Here is an 18,129-nt window from a genome sequence, read left to right as displayed (position 1 = left end):
GAGACAACTAACTGTTGCCCATGGGCAGCCACATCACTTTTAATTTGGGGCTTCCTGCCTAGCCCACACCTGTAAAGCAGCTTAACATCCCTCTGCTTGACTAGGCTGTGAATCATCAAAGTCACATCCTTGCAGCTATTCTATAGCATAATGTGTAGGAAGCTTTAGCAAGGCTACCTTAAGGAAGTACAGGAATGCCTGAACATTGAATTTCTATCTCCATAGAGCAAGCACTGCATGCTTCAAAGGCAAATCACAATGGTCTAAGATCAAAACAATTTCATTCATCAACCAAAAGCTATGTTGCTTTGAGAACTTGGAACAGTAATTGCCTCATGGTAGGAAATCAGAAGGGTTTACTAATTCTAAAGCAAAACAGAATGCAATTAGTATTCATGCTTGATTAGAAATTTCGCTCAGCTTTCACTGAAGCAGTTCATTCCATAAACTTCTCTGAATATGAGGTGTCAGAAAGGTCTTGTGTGAGTAAATGCCAAACACCACAGGAGACAAAGTGACATAATATTAATATCTAGCAAAATAGATGAAGAACTTTATTTGTTCTCAAGAACACTATAGGTACACTAAAAAAAATTGGATGGAACAACTAGCTCTGCATACTTGGGATAGACAATAAGCCATGATACCTAACAACAAGCATTTAATGAGAATAAACAGTCACGTAAGAACATCCTTCTGCCATTCAGAAGTTAAACCCAAAAATGAATGGGACAAAGCCAAGAAAAGGGGAGTATTCCTGGAGGTATCTAAGAGGACTATGGACAGTTTCACCAAAGCAACTCTAAGATTTAGATAAATGTGCCATTTAAACTAGACTTAGGTAGGTAGGTTACTGGCAAGTGCCATTAGCTTCTAGGCCAAGCTGCTTGCCAAAAGGGTGTTTACTCACAACTCCTTGAGAATCTCCCAGAAGCAGCAGGCACAAGATATAGAAGTTTCCACAAGAAGGCCCAAGCTTCAACTGGAGAATAGGCTAAGTTAGCAGCTGAAGGCATAATGCACGCACACATCCCTCCTGGCCACCCATGCACACTTTAACCATAGAAGAGGGCAAATTGTGTATCTCCTCCCACCCTCCTACAAACAAGAAACAATCCTGGAAGGGGTGTCTATGGGGCACATCACAGAGGTTGAATTTCATGTAACATTAGCTGACCATCCAGGATGCCTACCCATGGGAGACATGGATAGGCACCTGCAGAGACCAACTCAATCACGGTTATAGTTTCTAAGGCAGGGGAGAGAAATTGTTCTCAAGAAGTACCTGTCCTTCTCCATTGATTAGGGAGGATCTCAGATGACAACTTCAGAGTACATAACAGTGAGAGGGCTACATTAGAAAGGATGACCACAATTTATACCGTCCTCTTTTTTTTTTTTTCCCCTCACTTGTCAGCCTTATTGCCCTGCACACAGGCATGGCCGGATGGGATGCTCTTCAACCTAAGAAGCCAGGGAGGTTAAAGCTGTAACTGGAGGCTGAGCAGGAAAAAACAGAATTGGGAATAAACTGTTCAGAAATCATTGGTGAGTACAGTTAATTTATTTTTAAAGTTCATGTCCCATTCCTTGCAGGCACTATTCATCCGTCACTCCATTCTCTCCATGGATGGTTGTGGTGGTAGTGAGGCAGGTGGGTTCCAGCAGCTTGGAGTATTCTTCATGCATTGCCCTGGTCTGCTTCCTCTGCGAGGATGAAAGAAGATGGGAGGGTACAGGAGTTAGAGAGATATGCCAGTTCCCTCTCTCGTCTGAGCGACAGAGAGAGCAAGATGTGGGCTTGGGAAGCCAGGTTGTGCATGAAGCACAGTACAGGAAAGTGAGCTGCTGTTTGACCAGGGCTGAGGGTCATCCATGGCACTCAACACTCGGGTCACCTTCAAAGAGGTGAGGGCTCTTTGAGAGAGGGCTGAGACTCTTTCTGACCCCCTGGGAGAGATAAACAGAATGGAATTTGTCACAACTGAAATGGACACAGGAGCACAGTGCAAACAGGCAGCAAGGATGTTCACTGCAGCAACGAGACATGCTCTTAAAGTGTATTTATTTCTCTGTAGAGAGTGGAAGGAATCTTCTACACAAGTACTATTCAGGGCAGGGAAGGACGCTTTCTACTTTGCAACTGAGATCTGCCTTTTAGTCAGTGCAGACCACCTGTGGACACGTAGACCAGTGGATGGACCTCTGAACTAGCAACTTCCCATCATCCGTTCCAAGGAAGATAAAATCTTTGCCTTTTAAAGGACATGGGGTAGAGTACCCCAAAATCTAAAGCCTTCCCACTAGACTGGATAACCAGACCACACCAGTATACCCTTTGGAAAAGTTTTACTGTCCACTCAGTGTCTATCTTATGACTTATGCACCTTTTTTCCACGAAGGGAGGCTGTTGATGTAGAATCAGCAGAACACAGCTGTACCTACGGACACAGCCTAGGTTACAAAGCAGCATGGAGTAAAAGCGTGGGAGCTTGGGCTCTTTTTCAAGACACCAGGTAAGAACAGAAAAAGGGATAAATTTCGCCATTTACCACCAGCAAGAGACAAAGCTTTTGCCTTCCTCAAGGCCAAATCAGTTTTTCTCTGCTCTCAAGATGGTCAGGCCCTGTGAAAAAACACTTCCCAGGGTCTCGGTGCTTTCCAGAAGCCTCCATATTCCAAACACTTGAAACTGGGCAACTGGTGGGAAGCCAGACCTGCAGTCTTCATACTGGAAGTCTCCACAGAGAAGACCAAGACAGGAGAAGTATCACTGGTCAGGGCCTTCCACAGAAGCTCCTTCATTACCTGTGCCAAACACACATGGCCTTGCACTACAGAAAACCCCCCCAAAGATCATAGCTTGTCTGTCCTGCTAGCTTAGACTCCAAAGACAGACTGAGGGCCGGCTGCCTAGCATCATGAGGAATACCTGCCTCCTGAGAGACCCCGCTCTTGCTTGGTAGGCAGGGCAGGTGAGCAGCAAGCAGCTGTTTCTCCAGATAGTAGCTACCAAAGGCAAACTTGCCATCTCTTGGGAGAACGGCATAACTTAAAGGCATGCTGCAGTGTGCCATCATCATGGGCTTTGCCACATGCAGTTGCTAAGCAGGCTAGGGTGCCATCCTGGAGAACTATGCCCCCCCCCAGATGAGTGATACAGCTGTGTGTACAGGTGGGGGGTCTACCACCAGGGCAGTTTTCTGTCAACACACAAAAGAGACAAGGCTGAGTTCCTATAAGAGCCAAAAACTTACCTCTTCAATATCAAGGGTTGGGAGGGATTCCTGTGTAATATGGACTCCCGACTGCTCCATGCTCAGAGTAGGAAGAGAAGGGCTAAGAGCAGCCCTGCATTACAGTTTTAGTGAAAATGTATGCCAGGCTTGGGAAGGAGGTTTTGGAGCATGGCATGAAATTGTGGTAGATCAGACCAAGACATGCAGCTTTATGGTGGCCTTGATTTGCTCTATTTCTCTAGAGAGAGTGCTTTTGGGGAGGAGTGTGCTTGGTGGTTTGAAAGAGCCGAGTCCCCTCAGCATGATCCCAGAGCTACACTAGCTGGAGCTCTCAGGAAGGACCATAAGATACCTCAAATCTGAGACAAGAATGATATAAGAAACTTGAAATCAAAGAAAAAGTACACGGGGCAGTAACAGAACAACAAGGACACAACCTTAATTGAAGCCAGGAGAGTCTGACTATGGAAACCACCCTGAGAATTCAGGGATTATGGATTTTGAATGAGTCAACAACAGTGTGCTCTCAGTTTTGCATACAAAATCTGTGCCTGTGAGTTGAGCCAATCTCACCCAAATTACCCATGGAGCATAAAGAGAAAAATACAATGAAGAAAAGGAAAGGTCTCGCAGTACCCTACCTGTGGTGCAGGGAGCGGTGTACTCCTGTGTGGCAAATTCATCTGGAAAAGAGTAGGGAAGGGAGAGAGCGGGCTGTCGGAGCCCCTCGGCACTCCCGGCAGAGGGACGGGTGCCAGAGAGACGCTTCTCCCAGGCCCCACATCAGGCCTCCGCCACCATCCCAGCTTCCCCCCGGAGACCCCACTTGGGCGGCGGAGCCCCGGTGGCGGCCCCGTCTGGGGCTGCAGCAGCCAGGCAGAGCCGCCCCGCCCCGGCAGCCCCAGCAGGTCTCCGGCCCAGCGAGCTCAAGGGCTGCCCGGGCACCACCTTCTCGCAGCACGGGAGCGGGGACGGGTGACACACGCGCTCGACTCGGCTGTGGCCGCCGGCCTGGCGCAGCAGCCGGCACAGCAGAGGCACCGGGAGCGGCGGGGCTGCCTGGCAGCAGGGGCCGCACCTGGGCAGCGGCCCCCCGGCCCCCGGCGCTGCCCCGCGGGACGGCGCCTCTCCGCGGGAAGGCGGGCCCGGCCATGCAGGCGCCAGGCTGGGAGGGCGGGGGACGGATGGCTGCTCCGCGCTCTCCCGCAGGGGAGCAGGGCTGCGCGGCAGCCGCCGGTGTGAGGGGCAGCCGTGCGGGCGGCTCCCGCCGCCGTGGTCGTCGCCCCGCTGCGCTGCGGGGCCCGTCCGGCAGCGTCAGGAGCGGGGGCCCGGGCGGCGGCCTGCAGCCCTGCGGGCCCCGCTGCGCTGGGGGCGCGGTGGGCGGCGCGGGGCGGGGAAGGGCCCAGGCCAGCGGCAGCCGCGGGTCCCCGCCGGTCCCCCCGCCCGGCGCGCGTCCCGCTGCCCGCCCGGGCTGCCGCGGCCGCCCCGGCCCCGCACTCACCTGTCTCGTAGTAGTCGTAGACCTTCACCTGAGCTGGCTTCAGGCCCCGCACGGGCACGTCCCGCTCCACCGAGAAGGAGAAGCTCAGGCTCTGGCTGCTGAGCTGTGGAAGGGAAGCGGCGGCGGCTCGGGGGCTGCTCGGCGCTGGCCCGGGCACCGCCCGCGGGCTCCCTGGGCCTCCCCGGCCACCCGTGGCCGGGCCTGTGGGGTGCGGGGGCTGCAGGCCCGGCTGGGGGACCAGGGGAAACCCTGGGGCCTTTCCCCAGCCTGGGGGAGCCCCTGGCTGGTGGGGTGGTCAGGGCCCGATGGGTGCGTGGGGTGGTGGGAAAGGCTGCTGAGGGCTGGGACAGAGGTGTCTCCTATGAGACAGAGAGGAGGTCAGTGTCAGCGAGGTTTATGTTTCATGTTCACAAGCCTGGAGATGCTTAACGTTGCTCTCTGTCCCTGTGTGTGCTATTGCCAGTGTGCTGCAGAGCTCACTGCGTGTCCTGCCGCAGCCCTGGGTCAGTTCTTACCTGCTCTATGTACAGCAGAACATGGTTTGTGCTCACTTCTGTCTGTTGGATCTGGTGAAACCAGGCAGTTGAGAGCTGGAAAAAGGAGATGTGGAAGAGGTTGCTGATCTGACCCTCCTTCAGCTCATCTAAGCTTCCTCCCATCCCTAGAACCTCAGCAGGTAGATGCTGAGAAGTTAAGCACAGGGAGAGTACTTCGCAGGGAATTTGGCAAACACTCTTGTGTGAAGCCCTGCACAGTAAGGTTTCCCCCAGTTTGCCACCATCTCAAGTTCTTGCGTGTCCGTGACACAAAAAATGGAATGAGAGACTTGCATTGAGCTGTAGTACATCTCCAAAGGCTCCTGAGTCCCTGAAATTAGACCTGATGGTCTCCTCCCAGCTCTTGGTCTCAGGGCCAAACTGTTCAGACGTGAGCTACTGCAAAGTGCCACGAGTGGTTGAGGGGTGGGAAGGGAGTGCTGCTGCTGGCATCCCTCATTCCACCCTGCTCAGCTGAGGGGTGGAATAACTGGAGGAAAAAAGGGACAGGCCTAACAGTGGAGAAGATACCTGGGGAAGAATTAGATGCTACTTTAAATAAGGAAATTGATGTAGGGGGCAGATATACTGAAAGATGTGCGTCACACAGCATCCTACCTTCCTCACGGAGGATTTCACAGGGATGAATCCCGACAGCATCTTCACATCAACAATCACCATGTTGGAGGCATTGCGCTCCCCGGTGTAACTAAGGAACCAATCAACAAAGATTCAGTGCACCTCAAGTCAAAGCTGGGGGCACTTCCACCTTTTCCGTAACGCTTGGCACCCCACCATGTCCTGGCGGTCCAGCAACTTCTTCACCTATGCCAGGGTCTGCTAGTTCCCCTATGCAGCTGCTCACTAGCCCAGCCCTGGGCTGCCCACACAGCTGCATCACTGCAGGACTTGTCCTTCCTCCACAGCCTCTCCTCCCAGCCCAGCTGCTTCCTGCCCACTTTTCCAGGAGATGCACTGTGCTTCCTGGCTCGCCTCGGACCACCAGACCTCTTCCAGCTCCCCTGGCTTCTCAGGAGGGCTGAGACCCAAACGCCAGCTCACCTGACATTGATGCCTATGTCAAAGGCCTTGTGAGCCTTGGAGTCTGCACATGTCTCTGGGATCGTGTACACGTGGAGCACGAAGGGTGCGTCCTCCTGCGTGGGCTGCACGTTGTACCTCAGGCTTGTCTAGGGGAGAGCCAGCAGCTCTGTGTGAGCGTGTGTGCGTGCATGCTCTACACTCGAGAGAGACCATCCACTCCCCGTCCACCCTCCCCCCTTCTCCCATTCTCACAGCTCCTCCGCACTGCTGCATCCTTCCCTTCCCTCCTCTCCTCCCACTCTTGCTCCTCCACGTATGTCTACTCTTCTTCTCCTGTTCCCCCTCCCAGAGCCTTCCCTCGCACCCCTCTCCTCTCCGCTGTCTCTCCTGCCCTCTCCCTGGCTCCTGCCTGGCAAGGGGCTCCCCTCCCAGGATGCCACCACCCACCCTCACCTGCAGGTAGACACATCCTTCGCCAGACACCTCCGTGCTGTAGTCCCCGGGCACCTGGGGCAGGGGCACGCGCTGGAGCAGCAGCCGGTTTGTGGGATCCACTTGGAAGTCTTGCTGGAAGTCCCCTCCAGATCGCAGGGTCACTTTGGAAGCTGCTCCGCTCTTGGCATAGGTGACAGCTCCGTACAGGGATAGAGCTTGGAGAGCCACCACTGTGTCCTGCAAGAGACGGGTGCCGGCACCCACGGGACAGCCTGTTCCTCAGCCTGTCCACAGCCTGTCCTCCCACAGCCCGCCCTTTGCTGTTGGCAGGCACCTTCCCCTCCATTCTTCACTTTCTCCAGTTCTAAGTACAAAGCAGAGAGGGAAGGAGCAGCTTTTGCGTGTTCCTGTTCCCTTTCTGTGTCCTCTGCACAGCAGTTGCATGTTCCCTGAGCTCCCTGGGATGGAGCTCTGCGCAGCTTCACTCGCTTGCCACAGGGTGAAGCAGCAACTTGAGAGGCACAAACAAATTGCGGTGGGAGCCCTCTGTGCTGGCGCAGACACGCGTCCCTTGTGTCCCTAGTGTTCGGCCCCAATGTGTCAAGAAAACCAGGTCATTAGCCAAAATATCAGTCATTCCCAGAGGCCCTACCTGACACGCTAGCCTCTAGCCTCCTGGGAACTTGGCAACCCTGGTAGGAACGGCGGGGATACACTGCAGGGCTACAGTCCCTGCCCTGGCAAACCGTACTGTGCTCCCAGCTGGGTCTCTGACGCTTCCCATCTTGTGAGATTGATGTGTGAGGTCCCAGGAGGGAAGCCGCTCACCTGGGTGGAGGAGAAGCCTCCGTTGGGGTTCTGCTGACCGCTGATCCACTTTGCAATTAGAGATGCGAACGACAGCTCCTGCTGGGAAGGTGCCAGCTGTGTGGTGAGGTGAGCAAGGAGCACGTAGGCTGTCATCTCCACTTCAGCAGAGGGAGCTCGGTGGCGATAGTACGGGAGATCAACCTCTGGCTCTCTCCCAGGCCGCTGCCAGTGAACAGACCCATCTTCACAGGAGGCAGGGAGAGTGGAGAGAAGCACACAAGCAATCAGTAGCAGTTACTGCAAGGCAGTTCTTGATCTGCTGCTGGTCCGGTTGAGAGGACACAGCCCCCACAATGCGTCTGTCATGTAGGACGAAGTGGGAAGGGTTGGGTTTACACTCGCTGCAGCTTTGCGACTGGTCTGAGGCTGCTGAGGCTCAGTGCCCCGGCCTGGATACCACTTTGGCCTAGACTCCAGATTCACACAGACATTGATGGGCTTGAGCACCAGCAGAGCACCAGGCTGGCACTCCTGCCCGTGTTGAGCAGAGGCCGGGGCTGGGCAGTGGCAAGCTCTGGGAGGCAAAGTGACCCAAAGAATGTGACCAGGGCTTGGCAGTCACCTGCAGGTGGGAAAGGCAAAAGGTGCTGGGGATCCCTCCTTCACAACCCTGCTACCCAACGCTTGGGCAAACTCACTGTCCGGCCTGACTTGACCAGAACGCTTTCGAGTCATTAGGTGATTTCCGGGAAGACTCAGAGCTGGTGCTATGGCCTGTGAAATGACCCGAATGTTCGTTTTCTCCCTCGGCACATCCAGCTGCTCTCTGATTGATTGTGCCTTGTGCTGTGCAAGGTCCGCTTTGTTCTATGTTGAGCACGTGCACTGGAAGGAAGGAGCGGCCATAAATATTGCCAAGCCTTTGCTAAGCAGCGCCTGGCGCGGCAAGAGGAACGGAGTGAGGAGAGGCGCTGGCAGAGCTACCTGTTAGTTCAGCATGGATGGGGATGGTGCGTGGTGCTTCCCAACCAACTCCCTCGGAGCAGAGGAGTGGAGCGGGCACTGAGAGGGAGTTCTCAAAAACGCAAGCCCTTTGCCACGAGTCTTTCCTCTCCCTCCACCTTTCCTGACCCACAGAAGCCATTTCCTGCAGCCATTGCCCCACCAATAAAAGCCGTTTTATCAAGGGAAGATGTAAGGCCAGCAGGTTGGAAGGAAGAGACGTCCCACCAGGAGCACTCACCCTTTTTCACAGCTTCCTTTTCAAGTGAGCCAAGGAATGCCTTGCGCTGCTCTTCCTTCCCTGCCAGGGCGAAGGCGTACGCCATCAGTGCCTTGGTGTACACATGGTTTTCTTTCTCATTTGCTGCTGTTTCCAGGCAGAACAGAGCGTTACGCACCACTGAGTGCTAGGAGGAGAGAGAGACTGAGCTGAAGCAGCCAGAGCTCACACTGAGGTCCATCTTAGAACAACAGGGATCAGATGGTACCTATGGACCTTCAACATCCGCTCTCTCCTGTCTGACAAAGATTGTAGCATTGTACATTGAACCCTTCACCTCCAGGTCAAATGCTGCCTGGAACGAATGGCCAACCAGAGGCTGTTCTTTATCTTGTGCATGCCTTTCTTTAACACTTCTTGTAATGTTTTTTCCCAGTTTGATTTGAAGACTGCGAAACAGGGCCTTGAGAAGAGGCCTGATTCTGTCTCAGTGTTACCAAAGACAGGCCTCTGCTTTGTTTATAACAATATGCTAACTAAAATGTTGTTTCCTACTAACCTTCTTACTATGTGAGAAAATAGTTAATTAGTGACCTTCTTACTGTGTGAGAAAAGAGTTAGTCACTGAGCTGATGTTACAAAGAGTGATAATGAGGAGACAGCCAGAAGTAGCTAATCACCAAGGATGGGATAACAAGGAGTAGTTAATCACTTCAAGGTTCTTTTATGCGTCAAGTATGTGCTCCTATACCAATTAGGACAGAGCTGTGGCTACTTCAAGGAACATCCTTATCATCATCAAGAAGTTGGCCAACTTACAGTAAACTTTTACTGTCCTGAGATGACTCAATACCTTAAAAGGATAATGTGAGGAAGGGTATCCCCACCCAAACGACCACTGAGGAACTCACGCCTGTGCAGAAGTGTCTTGCTGATGCTGCAAAATTTAACATGCATGTGCAAAAATGCTATTTGGTCATCCTAATGAATATGTAAGCCTAGGTGGAGTTATGTATTAGGTAGGTGGAATTATGAGCATCTTCTGTGTATAAATAATGGGTGAATATCCCCGGTAAGGCGTGCTAGATCTGTGGGTTTTCCTCCTAGCACCCGACATCAAATAAAGCAATATCTCCTCTCTAAACTACTTTTGGTTTCAAGAGCCTTTATTTCAGGTAACATCAGGGCAAGGGGAATTCTGTGATATGCTTCCTCTCTGTAGATGTACTGGATACTTGTCTTCCTCCTCTAGCTATCACCTTGAGACTATTCTATGCTTTCACCCTCTGTTCTATCCTTTCCTTTTTATTGTTTATTTCCGCTTTTCCAGGGCCTTCTGTAAAAATTTCATGTTGCTGAAACTTGATGATGTAACTTCTGTTTTGGAGGTAATTTCTCTCTCTGTACAAGCCAGAATCTCAAGTACGGTTTAAGGGCACAAACTCTGAAGCAAAGCAAAATGTAGCTACTTTACATGGTATTAAGTAACAGACATTGTCACCCCATGACCTTTCAGGAAGACACATTACTATTCCTCATTTGTGATGGAAAAACTGTTATAAAATTGAAGCAATAACACTGCAGGGGGGCACGCCATCATCTGAAGCCTAACAGCACATTTACAGCTTAATTAATGGTCTAGAAGGAAAAGACTTATTTTTCAGTGGCTTTGTACTTTGCCTTCAGCGGGTGTGTGTTGGAAGATGAAATATTTTGTGGTCACTTTAGTAGAGGCAATTCAGCTGCTTTTGAGAAAGCAAAGAATAAAAATAGAATTGGTTGGGTCTGTGCCTCTCCTAAGGTTTCCTATGCTTACTGCTGTTTGTAAGGTAAGTGTTGGGGAGGAGTTCTGTCTAATGACGGGATGTGGCATAGATGGACATGCTCAGGACAGTACTGGTAAGGTTTTTTGTGAGGGATCTAATAAGGCTTACTTTACTTACAGAAATAGTCTGTATGCTTGCCAGCAGCATTAAATACCTTAGGGCCGTGCTATGCACAGGAGTTCATGCAGCTTAACTTGAAATGTATCCATATTCCTATCAGATTCTGACAAGCCCCTCCACATTCAGTGGCACTTTTAGGCTCAGATAGGGAGATGAAAAACATCCTTGTTATCCAATACAGTTCTGCCTGAGAACTTGCCTTCTAAACACAACACATACCAAAGAAAGAGTACTCCTCTGGTGGAGTTAATATCCCATGAAGTCCATATCACCCTACTGACAAAATAATTCCTTCTGCTGTTTCTCACTATACAGGAAAAAACTTTAAACACAAAATAGTCCCTACTACATTTGGAGCAGAGGGATTACAAGCAGCCTGGCAACCAACCTGGCTCAGCAGTCCTTCTGCCACAATTCACACTCCAGTTTTACCTGCACCAGAGGCTTGTCTCACAGTGAGGGGATCACAGACTCGGGGATCAGAACGACTGAACCCACGTCGCTTTTAAATAAGCTTCAGCGTTTTCACAGACTACTGTTTATGGTATTCCCTATAGGCATACTTTATTACGTTATAGCTATACCTTATTCCCCAAGCATTAAGGATGGGGATTTCCCATAAAACAATCAAGAAGAGGCAGAGAAAATGAGAATGAATCCCTGAGTGTGCCACATTTCTTTACAGACCTGTGCTGTTGTGCCAACCCAACAGGGCCCATAGAAGTGGTTCAACAGGAAAGTACTATTCCAACAAACAAAAGGAGATTTTTGTGGGTGTAGAAAAACTGTTTGGCTCAGTTTGGAGATATAAATATAATTTAACTGTTAATCCAAGCTGTACTCTTTTAAAGGAGCAAAAGCTTGATTCTCCACAAAAGAACTCAGAAAAAGATTAAATGAAATGTGTATATGTGAGACAGGATTGGACAAGGGAGAAAAATAGAGGAAAAATATTATTCCAGTTTAGGCTTGAACGGAAAGAATATTCAGACAGGATTTATTTTTTCAAAAGGTAAAGGGACCTGATAATCTTGGGGGGGGACAGGTTAGTGCCAGGTTGGGTTGGGGTGCAGACACATACGGTTACAGGCAGAGGAATCTCCAGCAGTGCAATAGTGATGTAGGCCGTCAGCGTGATCTCGTCGCTCACTCCACCCTGCGGGGAACCGCAAAAGTAGATATTGAGCCCACACAGCACCACTTGCTTCTCCCTGTGCTAAATATTTACATCCTGCAGGGACAAATTCTTCCTAGCCTCCTTCTCATGGTAAGTCCTTCAGAAGCTTCAGTTGGCTTCTTCCTGGTTCTGTGATAGCTCGCACATTTAACTCCCCCTCCTCCCCAACCCCCAAGTGCTGAAATAGCTGTTGGCCCTAGAGTGACTTATGGTCAAGTTCCAGCCTGACAAAGTCCGTGTGGAGCCAACCAGGCAGATGTGTTACCTTCATGGCGTTGTTCAGGAGCATCCCAGAACTGCGGAAGCAGCCATTCTCCTTCTGCTTTTGAGTGAGCCAGACCAAAGCATCCTGGATGTGCTTCTCATCTATGAAGATGTGAGGCCGGGCCTGGGCAAAGGACTTGAGGACAAAGGCTGTGAGCCTGAAAGTGGCAGAGGGAACTGAAATATCCTGAGCAGGCCTGTTACCCACCAGAAGTCATCATCTGTCATCACTGTTCTGGAGGAAAGCAGTAGAGGCTACAGGACTAGATCACAAGGGCTGGTTGGAAACTGCGAGCCAGCTCAGCGACTTGGTGAGATAGGGACCAATGGTAAATGGACCCTGCCATTCATAGCCCTGAGGGCTGCAGGTAGGTGGGCAATGGCACTCTGGGGATTCAACAGCATCTTCTGCTAACAAGAACTAGCTAGGGCATCCCGCAGGTCACCCTCACTTGAGCTGAAGAAGGGGAGGTAAGTAGCTTTCAGTGCAGCATTGCAAAACTAAAAGGCATCCTTCCCTGCTCTGTTATTCCACATGATTACCCTGTGATGCCATGATTATCATTTCATCTCCACCTCCATTTCAACCTCCATAATGACCAAGCACAAGGAAACACTGAGGAAAGGGGAGGCATGAAAAGCAGAAATGAAAAGCCAGTGGTACTGAAGCCTTACCAGGTATTCCCAACTTGCCCATAAAGGGGCCCAAACGTGCTATAAGAACCATCCCAGTGTTTGTAGTTCAGTTGCCTTTGATACCCTGAAATAGAGAGTGGGAGAATATTTTAGTTGTCACAGTACTTTTCACGGAGCCGTGCAAAGGAAATGTAGCAGACATGGGACGCAGTGTCCCCCTTCTAATGGCACAAGTGTGAGCTACACGGCTCAGTGTTACAACGGAAGTTCAGGCAAACCCACAGCACCGAGTACTTCCATCCTTGTGCTCTTCCTCCCTCCCAAAACACCTGGAAACTGGGTGTCTGCAGTCATTGCCACTTTCTGCCCTAGACTTGATGAGGAGAAGTAAATGTATCCCAGACTGGAGAGAAAAATTGGAAAACAGTTCCCAGAGGAGAATTCAATACAAAGGTGAGCCCCACACAGGATAGGAATGCAGAAAACAAGATCGTTTTCACTGGAGGAAGTGCAGTTTTTCTGTGAAATAACTGAGTAAAACTAGTCCCTTGTTAGTCAGCAGATACCCACTGTGTATGTATGTACCAGTGTTATGTCTGCTAACGTGTGCTAGCTAGTGTGTTTACATTCTGGCCTAGTTGGAGGTGAGTGACGTATTCTTAATCCTAAGGAGGGTCCGAGATCTACAACAAGCGGCTGCCACGATGAATGGTTGCAGCCTGATTTATGGATTACATATATCCCTTTTCTTACAGAGAGAACTCTTGAGTTATTGCCAGTCCTGGACTTTTCTATTTTCCTGTTTGCACGCTGTCCTCTCTTACCCTGCACCTCTACCTGAGTGCAGGGTTCTCTCTCTTATAGCTATTGTACTATATACACCTGACCTACCACATGTTCCCTGTATGCACCAGGACGACCTCTCCTAGATCACGCATGCCAGTGGCCTATAGCGTCCTTATCCAGTTGCCAAGGAAAGGAATGAACGGAAAAGCAAAAGCCATGTCCCAGCTCACCGCTCACTAAGTATCCGATGGCCTTGGATTTGACCTCCTCGCTCAGCTGCCCTGTCTTGTTCAGATAGTCCAGGACATAGATGTTGGGTGCAAACAGGACCATGTTCTGCTCCCCACAGCCGAATGGCATCTGGAGCAGCTGGTGCAGGTTCTGCATGGCAGCGCCCATGATGTCGCCTGGGGAGCGGGACAATTTCCAGTGTAAATTAGCACAGTTCAGGGCTTGCCAGTAGACTGAGCACAGCCTGAAAAACATGGCAGTGTTTCAAAATAGCATGTGATACTTGAAGAATGCTTCACTTACCTAGCACTGAGAAACATGCTCTGGCTGAGCCATCCACCACAGTCTCTGGGAGAACCAGGGAGACTGGCTCTGACATAGACTTTTCTGGGATAAAGAAAACAGATCAATTTTGTTACAATTGCGGATATATCTACATGCATGGGTAGCAGCTAAGAGGGTGAGACACCATCCCCTGGACAGGGGTTTCCTTCCTTCAACAAATCCATTCATCTCTAATTTTGTTGTGGAAGCTTCCCATCCTGCAAATTTTGTGTTGGGCCTGCAATACCCTTGCACACAGACTGTCATGGACTTCTACACGGAACTATCAGCTGGCATTAACTAACAAATACACTTTCCAGGCTATTTTTCTGGCCTTTTCTGCTTTGGTGAGCAGTCTGGCTTACTGCAGATTCTGGTTTGTGATTTTACACCCACTGCATGACAAATGTTAGAGATAATCCCATTAAATCCCAGATATTCTCTCCCTACAAGGACCCGGCCAGCCTCATTTCCTATGAGATGTGCTCTGCCTCTGTAATTGCAGGGACTATTAGTCTCAGCTCTTCTCCTTTAGGAAGAACTAGTTTCACTCCCAGATGGACATACATCTAGTTTGTTCAGTTTTATCTGATCCCTAACCTTTCTTCTCCGAGCATTGACAAACCTTGTCTTTTCTGTTTGTCTTTAGTCTCAACCTTGGCAAAGAAAGTCTTAGAAAGCAAAAGGCTCTTACCAGATGCACAGAGCACAGAGTTGTAGGTAGTTTCCACCTCAGTCCCTTCCGGCTTGGGGAAAATAGCAAGAAAAAAAGCAAAAAATGAGAAACGACAACAACGAAAATGAAAAGGAAGAAATACAGGAGGGCAACTAAAAGGAACTCGAAACAAATGAAATACTTATAACTTCATTATACTGAAAAGTCTTTAAAAATTGCTTACGAAGTTTTTTCTTCCATGTGCTAAACTGAGGATAATTTAGGACTATAATGTACTGGCTAATAAAAATGTGAAATTTAATACATGTTCTTTCCTTTCTTATTGCTGAGAGAGGCCCTGCGTCTTCACAGGTTATGGCGTAGGTAATGTGCACGATGATGCTACCAAGAGTAAGACATCACCTGTCTTCCAAGGTGCTGCCCACCTCGGCCCAGTCCAGCAGAACTCTGCAGGCTGTGATGACGGCTGAGCGCCTGGGGTGCCAGGAGGATATGTATGTAAGACTGTGACAGTTGGCAACTAGAGCACTCCAATGCACCCACAAGTGACATGTTACAACACCCAAAATTTAAATACATGCCACAGTCAACCGGTGATCACATCCTCCCTCTGTTTCAAAAACTTCTACACTAATTTTTCAAGTCAACAAAGAAGTCCTGGTTTCTATGAAAACATTCTCCATAAAACTCAGGAATCAAATATTTACCAGAAAACATATTTTGTCAGAGTTTATTTCAGTGATATCCCCACATCCATTTTTTTAATCTCCAAGTAGGAAAGTTCCCATTGCTTCATTGCTGGTTCCCAACTTTTGCCAGCTGAAACTTTTTTCCCAGCATGTGAACAATGGTATTACCTTCACTTTCTCACATAATTAAAATACATTGTCTTTCATTCTTCAGTATGAAAAGACAGAGAAAGAGTAGGGGGAAAAAAAAAAGAAAAAAAAAAAAAGAAAAAGCTTTTAGGATAAACCATGACAGAGCTAAATGCTTCTTGTTTGTTTCAGTATGTTATTATGAAATGCAACTAAATGAGAAATCCATTGTTTTGTTTGATTTTGAACATTTCAACAGGAAATTAAAACATACAAACTAACGATTTGAAAGATTTTCCTTTCCAGCTGAGAAATTCCTGGATGAAAAAACATCCTGTTTCCCAACTAGCTCCCAGCAAGGTTTTTTTTCCCGAGGGTCAAGAGGACGCCCCAGGGGCTCTGGCACGCTTCCTTCTCTCTCCCCGGGGATGCGTTGCCTGTTACAGGGGATATTGACATCCTTGTGTTTGGGACAATGCAGCTCCACCCCAAGCAAGTTACACTGTATCCACCCCTCCTAATTAATTGTTCAGCCTTGGATGCTAATCTCTGATTCCATCCAGTCAAGGCTTGCTGTAGATTTATTACCTCATTACAATAACAGGATAAGACCAGTAATCTCTCAGACACCCTGACAGAAGTCATTTTAGTGCTCGATCAGTTATTTTCACTCCCCCGCCATCTGGGAGAAAAGACTTTACAGTTCTGATCTTCCAGTATCTTCAAAGAACAAAATAAATGCTTTTCCCTGAAGGCATATATGAAACAAGGAAAATTTTCCTGAAATGTTAAACAGCTATTCGCGCCCTGATCCGTAAAATGCACAATCAAATTAATTTGTAAATAAGTGAAATTTAAAAAAAAAGAAAAGATGCCTAAGAGATAGGATTGCTTTTCCATCGTTACATTCAGGCTAGCAAAACAAGTTCCGAAGTTCCATATTACATAAATCCTAGCTCCGCGTTACTAAAAATTGGAATGTCTGCAATGTAAGGAGGAGTTGAAATGTTATATATTACTCTTAACTTAATTTTGTTAAATACGACTATTCCTTCCTGTCATGCGTAGGATTGACAATATTACGACATGTGATATTACGTAGATTTCACTCTACAACAAGCCAGTACTCTTTGTTTGCATCACAGAGAGTCTTATACTGTGGATTAATTTTATGACTGGCTATTTATCATGGGAAGAGCTGTGGTTTTATCATTGCAAAACACTGCTTAAGAAAAAAAATGTACAAAAGAAGGCAAAAATAAAAAGTTTTGAACGTTCTTAAAAGTGTAATAAAAACAATTCAAAACAATGACGGTAGTTTTGCTTGGAAATATTTGCAGATTGTGGTGGCTGTTCCATATTCCAGAGTACTGGCCATGTGCTGGAGGAGACGCCTAAGGTTTCTGGCGAGCCTTCCATTTGCAGCCTATCCCTGTGATTTATCACAGGTAAACCGAAGGAGTTCTCATTTATCTCCCTGATGATGTGTCTGGGACAAACGTGTCATTATTGCCTGCCTTATTATTTCTGTCCGACTATGTAATGTAATACCCTGCTTTTACTATGAGATGGCAACTTTATGAGTTACAGGCTCTATTGGCCTGCGTGAGATTTATCAATGCTTCTTTTATAAAAGCGTGCAGAGTCAAAGTCACACAAGCCATTATTGCTGCTATCATGGTGAAAACAGAAAACCTTTATCATACAGCAACTGTGGCTGTGGAGCATGAAATTATTATTGCATTTCTGTGCTGCCAAACTCAGCACCCTGCATACCTCCACCAGCAGCTGTCTGATGACCGTGTCCTTCCGCCCTTTCTCAGGGGTCTCCACGATGGCATTCCCGCAGGGCTGCTGGTTCTGCAGGGCCTCAGTGCTCACCGAGAACTCCACCTGCCCTGGAGCAAACAGGGGTCAACCAGCCCCGCTGGGCAGTGCCAGGGAAACGCGGGTTTGTGTTTGTGTGGGCGCTCTCTGGTGTGTTACAGAGAAGCTTTTCCAAGAGGAGAACTAAACTTGGACTAGTTGCAGCCTTGGAGCCACCTCCTTTGTGATGGCCACCTGAGCAGGTGTTAGTCCATCAGCAAGAAGAGTAGTGGAGGGGCAGCTCTTGTAAATCGGTCTTGTTCTGGGAGGCTTCAGAGAAAGAAAGAAAGCTTTGACTAAAATATTTCAGACCCAGCCACATTAAGCTAAGACATTCTCAGCTCCACAACAGGAATGTCTGAGTGCTTTGCATGCATTAAGGGAATTTGTGATTGCTATTCAAATGTTAAGAAAACAATGTCCCGTAACACTTAAATAGTTTGTTTAGGACCTGGAAATTGCATCCCAGTATAGCGTCTCAACCTCAGGGTTGGACTTCTCACTTCTGGTGTAGACAAGATTCTTCCAGACAGGTTTGGAGTCACCTAGCTCATCACACCAAAGATCTGATGTCGTCCACAGATATCTGATCCCAGTATTTTCTTGTCCAGCTTCTTA

The 18,129-nt window shown here is 48.8% G+C and overlaps 1 protein-coding gene across 1 annotated transcript in view; it reads right to left on the bottom strand.

The window, feature by feature from the left end:
* Nucleotides 1–520: 520 nt before the first annotated feature.
* LOC128911964 (alpha-2-macroglobulin-like) overlaps nt 521–18,129 on the bottom strand; it is a 41,739-nt gene continuing 24,130 nt past the window's right edge. Inside the window, exons 21-36 of the mRNA XM_054207613.1 lie at nt 17,422–17,543; nt 14,846–14,897; nt 14,131–14,214; nt 13,827–14,003; nt 12,850–12,934; nt 12,176–12,332; nt 11,815–11,889; nt 8,809–8,974; nt 7,584–7,807; nt 6,774–6,992; nt 6,339–6,466; nt 5,895–5,985; nt 5,256–5,330; nt 4,741–4,843; nt 3,881–3,922; nt 521–1,707 (exon numbers count right to left, since the gene is read on the bottom strand). Of these exons, the coding sequence (XP_054063588.1) occupies nt 1,682–1,707; nt 3,881–3,922; nt 4,741–4,843; nt 5,256–5,330; nt 5,895–5,985; nt 6,339–6,466; nt 6,774–6,992; nt 7,584–7,807; nt 8,809–8,974; nt 11,815–11,889; nt 12,176–12,332; nt 12,850–12,934; nt 13,827–14,003; nt 14,131–14,214; nt 14,846–14,897; nt 17,422–17,543 (1,826 nt within the window). The 3' untranslated portion in view covers nt 521–1,681. The remainder of the gene's footprint in view (nt 1,708–3,880; nt 3,923–4,740; nt 4,844–5,255; nt 5,331–5,894; nt 5,986–6,338; nt 6,467–6,773; nt 6,993–7,583; nt 7,808–8,808; nt 8,975–11,814; nt 11,890–12,175; nt 12,333–12,849; nt 12,935–13,826; nt 14,004–14,130; nt 14,215–14,845; nt 14,898–17,421; nt 17,544–18,129) is intronic.

The sequence above is a fragment of the Rissa tridactyla genome, chromosome 1 (assembly GCF_028500815.1).
Source record: "Rissa tridactyla isolate bRisTri1 chromosome 1, bRisTri1.patW.cur.20221130, whole genome shotgun sequence".
NCBI classification, from domain to species: Eukaryota; Metazoa; Chordata; class Aves; order Charadriiformes; family Laridae; genus Rissa; species Rissa tridactyla.
This window is presented reverse-complemented; position numbering and strand designations above follow the sequence as displayed.